Source organism: Brachyhypopomus gauderio, unplaced genomic scaffold (assembly GCF_052324685.1).
Source record: "Brachyhypopomus gauderio isolate BG-103 unplaced genomic scaffold, BGAUD_0.2 sc51, whole genome shotgun sequence".
NCBI lineage: Eukaryota > Metazoa > Chordata > Actinopteri > Gymnotiformes > Hypopomidae > Brachyhypopomus > Brachyhypopomus gauderio.
Window position 1 is genome coordinate 883,898 of NW_027506876.1, and position 4,895 is coordinate 888,792.

The window sequence follows — 4,895 nt, forward strand, 5'->3', positions numbered from 1 at the left end:
TCAGAATCAAAACTTGAACACAACACGAACAACCAGGACAACCAAAATAACCGATGAAGGACAAGGGAGACTCAGGGGCTAATATACACAGAGCCGAAACAAGAAACAGGTGATGACAATGACACAGGGGCGTGGTAATAAATAAGGAATCACGGAGACAAACGAGCAGGGCGGGGTGAACGGGCAAGGAACACAGACACGAGGGAACCCGGAGTGACAGCTAAGGGAGGAGGGTGCGGCCATACGTGACAGTGGGAAACAGCGATATAGGTCGCAAAGCAATAAAAAATATCATTAAATATTTCACAAAGGTTTTGTTTATATTTTTTTATGTAACTAAAATTGTAATTCTTAATATTTCCAGAAGTAACTGTAACTGAATTACATATTTTCTCATTGTAACTGTAACGAATTACAGTTACACTTTTTTTGTAATTAAATTACGTCACGTAATTTGTTACTCCCCAACACTGCTTGTGATGAACATATAACAAACATAGTATGTAGACATATATGATTTAAGTAAGAAAGACATTTCTAGCCTTATAAGAATCATACTGTTTTTGTTCGATATGGGTAATAAGACGGGTGCAGCACATAAGCACATGGCTCTCACACACACAATGGAAATGTAGCAGACACACATCAGGGGGAAGGGCTGTTACATGAGTACATAAGTATCTATATGCCTATTAACAAATGCCTATTGTGGAGACTAAATGTACCGGTAAGTAAAATCATCGCATCTAAAAGGAATGTTACTTGAACTTCAGTGAACTTGAGCCAGTGAACTTCAAACTGTCAACATTTTCTGTGCTCTTTTGGCATCTGTATGTCACTTTAAGGGGGAGGAAAGTCAAGGGATGGACCATCAGTGCACTCTCAACTTACCAGTTATTATAATGTATCAACTACATGGGATACTAGTTCATTCGTCTTCAGCTTCAGAAAGGAAGCACCAACATTTTACTGATTAGCTTAACTTTCTGAGGTAAGAATACTCAATAAGTTATCTGCATTTCTTGTTATGTTACAAAAATAATGGTTTGTGTTCTGTATTTCAGATATATGCATACATACTAAAACGGTCATACAACACAGTATAGTCTTTTGGTATCAGCAAAACACAGGAAAAACATTTTGTAGGCAAAATGAATCATGTTACTTTCTTGTAGGAGTTTCACTTAAGCTGAAGTTACACCAAAAATCAAGCATTTTGTCTGCATATATTAGTCTGGCTTTTTAAGCATACTCCAAGATCTCTTTGCCTGATGGCGTAATGTTCAAAAGAATACATGTTCCGTCCTGTATAACTTCTTTCTTTCTATTAATATATTTCAAGCTCTTACTTGCAAAGACATGCTTGTTCGCATGGCAACAGTAATGATCTCAGTGTTATTCAGTTCATGCCATGTGTCAGATCTGGTTCAGGTACTCAATGAGATTGAGTAGGAGTGCAACAGCCATGTCTTTGTAAGTGCAACAATCACTAAATGTCACTCCTACATTTAAGTGTTATGTGCTGTTTACTGTCTGTTATTGCAGAAGTTCCAAGATGTCTTCCAATACATCTGATGACTATGGAGATGATTATGGAATATTTGAGGTAAAAGTCCAAGAAGAGGCTACATACCTAAACAGCTTCAGGATGTTGTACATTGTTGGATATCTCATCATCTGCATTCTTGGCATACCACTCAACTTTTTAGTCATTGTGACTGGATGTTGCTCATATCATAAGTTGAGAAAAAACATCAACATCTGGGTGCTGGCCCTGGCCATGACACATCTGCTCTGCTGCGCGTTCCTGCCTCTGCAGTTACTCTACGCATGGCACCACTTCAACTGGCACTACGGAGCGACTCTGTGCAAGGTCTCGTCCTACGTGACCTACACCAGCATGTTTAGCACGGCAGCAGTTCTGAGCCTGTGGAGCATCAGCAGCAGTATGACCAGCTGCAACTGCTATAAGGGTCTTCGCACCAGATGCCTTAGCCACAGGATGTCCATGACCTTGATCCTGAGCGCGTGGACATTTGGGGCCGTCCTAAGCATCCCATCGTTATTCTCTCGAGAACTTCGGTACACTGAGAATGGGCAAGAATGTATCGACGACTATGACATAGAAGAAAAGAAAACAACGGACGAAGGCAGGAAATGGCATATTATCGTTGTTGTGTGTAGGTTCATGCTAGGAATTTTGGTCCCCGCTTTTGTGGTGTTCGTCAGCTGCTGTCTGACACGGCGAAGGCATCATGATCTGGATGGGACTTATAAGCGCGTCATCAGTGTAATTAAAGTGGCATACTTTGTATGCTGGACGCCACTACTTTTCATGGGGCTGCTTCAGGTCAATATGCCATCACCCAATCTGTTAAAATATACATTACCACCTGGTACTGTTCTGGCAGCAGCTCATAGTTTTGTCAACCCAGTGATCTATCTGTCAGTGGACTGCAATATTAAATTGCAGTGGATGTCACAAGTCTCGGATAACACCCTCTAAGGATGAATATGATCATTTAGCAGCACTAAAACAGCAGATGTGAGTGGAGTATTAAATTGCAAGAGTGTCAGGCTAAGATTTGTCCATTTGGAATTCCAAACATGAGTACAGTCTCAGAATTCCCTTCAACCTTGAATTTTATACAGAGACTTTCATTCATGAAAGACCTAATAAGAAACCCACATTTATCACCATAAGAACCAAAGCATGAAGAATATGTAATTGTTCTCTCTGGTAAATCAAGATATTTTCTTTTTATAATGCTTCATAACGGCGTTGCTCTGAGGTGTGTATGAGAAGTTCTTGTCTAGAAGACTCCTATACAGAGATGTGCACAATGCTTTAAGGACAGCATTTATTTTACAGATAACCTCTTAAAAGTCAAGATTTATTATTATTCTTTTTTTATGTCATGTTTTTTAATGTACTGTCAGCATACTGAAACCTGGCCTGGATGTTTTTTGTGTTTTATATTTTGTTGACTACTAAAATGTAAGAACTATTGCTTTGATCATCTTAACACTTTAGGTATTTTTGTTACCTTATGATCTATGACTGTTATGGTATCATTATGATAGGTTGTAATTCCCTACCATTTTGTATGCATGAATATATATGTATTCCTATAAAAACTGCAGTGTAACTGTATTATCATGTTAAAGTGATGATGATGGAAAAATAAGATATTAAGGGATTTAAGTTAGACAAGCACCTAGAATCTGTGAGCATAGGAACAAATACAAATACAAATAAGGGCAGTCATGGCCTGGTGGTTAGGGAACTGGTCTTGTGACCGGAGGGTCGTGGGTTCGATCCCCAGACCTGAGGCCATGGCTGAGGTGCCCCTGAGCAAGGCCCTTAACCCTCAATTGCTCACTTGTATAAAAATGAGATAAAAATGTAAGTCGCTCTGGATAAGGGCGTCTGTCAAATGCCGTAAATGTAGAATGTAATATTGTTGTGTTGTCCAAGAGAATAAACACATACACAAAGCAGGTCTTTGCTCTCCAAAGATCTTTGTAAGCTTTAATAAATGTTTAAATGTTACAAGGTTAAAAGACTGAATTCTGATGTGTTTCTCTTTTGCATCAAACAATCACGCTGCAATTGCAATGAATGAGAAACAGTTCTTGCTTTATAAGGATGGATAATGAGGGACACACATGACCCGGTATGTGTGGCTGGGACTTCTGTGGGAAAGAGTGTCTGGAGCAAGGCAGCATTACAAGAATCACCTCAATGCAGGAAGTCAGTGTGTTGCACCCTTGAAGAGACTTGACTTCACGCTTTGCAACTTTATTTTGCCAGTTCGGTGGTGGAGTTACATTTACACAAGGCACACAGCATGCAAGTACATGCATTGGACATCTACACCGCAGATGAAAAAAATCTCTTTTACCAACGCTACACACTCCTCTTTCTGTCACCTCCCGTTTACTTCATTGAACTATGACCTCTTGTGCATAACAGAAAAAGAAATAAATAAAACCCAACTTTCAAAATTAATGAAAATCAAGATACAATGAAATGAATTTACTTCCATATTGGTGTTCTGTTCCAATAAATAAAAACATAAGATAAATACATTTTCTTATATTTAAAACTAGGTCGCAACACCATCCCCCACTTCAAAAAATTGTTTTTCATACATTTTCTTTTCTACCTTTCGATAGCTACTAGTGTTGAGCGAGAACACCACTATCTGAATCTGTTCAACCATCTAAATTATCTGTATCCATATCGGTACTCGGGAGTGGATGGGGTCTAAACCTGAATGGGGCGTGATTTAACCGGAAGTGGGTGGGGATTAAATTGGTACATTATTTTAAGTCTGATATCAGGCCCGTAGCCAGGGGGGATCGAAGGGTTTGTTCGACCCCCCCCCCCCCTCCCCCGCACCCTCCCTCCGTACACACATGCCCCTCAAGATAGGTAGGCTATTCAATGAATGAATTGTTAATCTCCGGTTAATATACAGACGAACAAATAAGGACAGCAACAACAGACTCACAACAAACTTATAACAGTGTTGCCAACTCTCACGCAATGAGCGTGAGACACACGCATTTGACTGTCTTCACACGCTCACATGCCACACTTCCAATTTCTCACGCTAAAAAAAAACTAGTTTATTTACCGCTGATCCACATCTATGATTCAATGAGTTACTACCCCCTCCCCGCCCCCAAATCTAATCTCACTAGTGATTTTGAAAAGTTGGCAACCTTGCTTAAAATTAATAATATGTTTAAAATAGTGGTGGGCCGTTAACGGCGTTCGTTAATTTGATACTCTTATCGGGCGATATAAAAATTATCGCCGTTAATCTATTCTTAAAGTTGGGTTGGGAACTGGGTCAAAATGGGTAAGCAAACTATGATGACTTTCA

General features: G+C 39.6%; 1 protein-coding gene across 1 annotated transcript; it reads left to right on the forward strand.

Annotated features, from left to right (window-relative positions):
• Positions 1–636: 636 nt before the first annotated feature.
• Positions 637–3,501, forward strand: LOC143487926 (chemerin-like receptor 1). The gene is made up of 3 exons (XM_076987229.1): positions 637–727; positions 846–991; positions 1,546–3,501. Exon 3 carries the CDS (start codon positions 1,556–1,558, stop codon positions 2,504–2,506), a length of 951 nt encoding a protein of 316 aa, XP_076843344.1. The 5' UTR covers positions 637–727; positions 846–991; positions 1,546–1,555; the 3' UTR covers positions 2,507–3,501.
• Positions 3,502–4,895: the final 1,394 nt, after the last annotated feature.

Excerpts from the sequence above, each read along its gene's own strand:
- LOC143487926 (XM_076987229.1), top strand. The coding sequence starts at position 1,556 with ATGTCTTCCAATACATCTGATGACTATGGAGATGATTATGGAATATTT.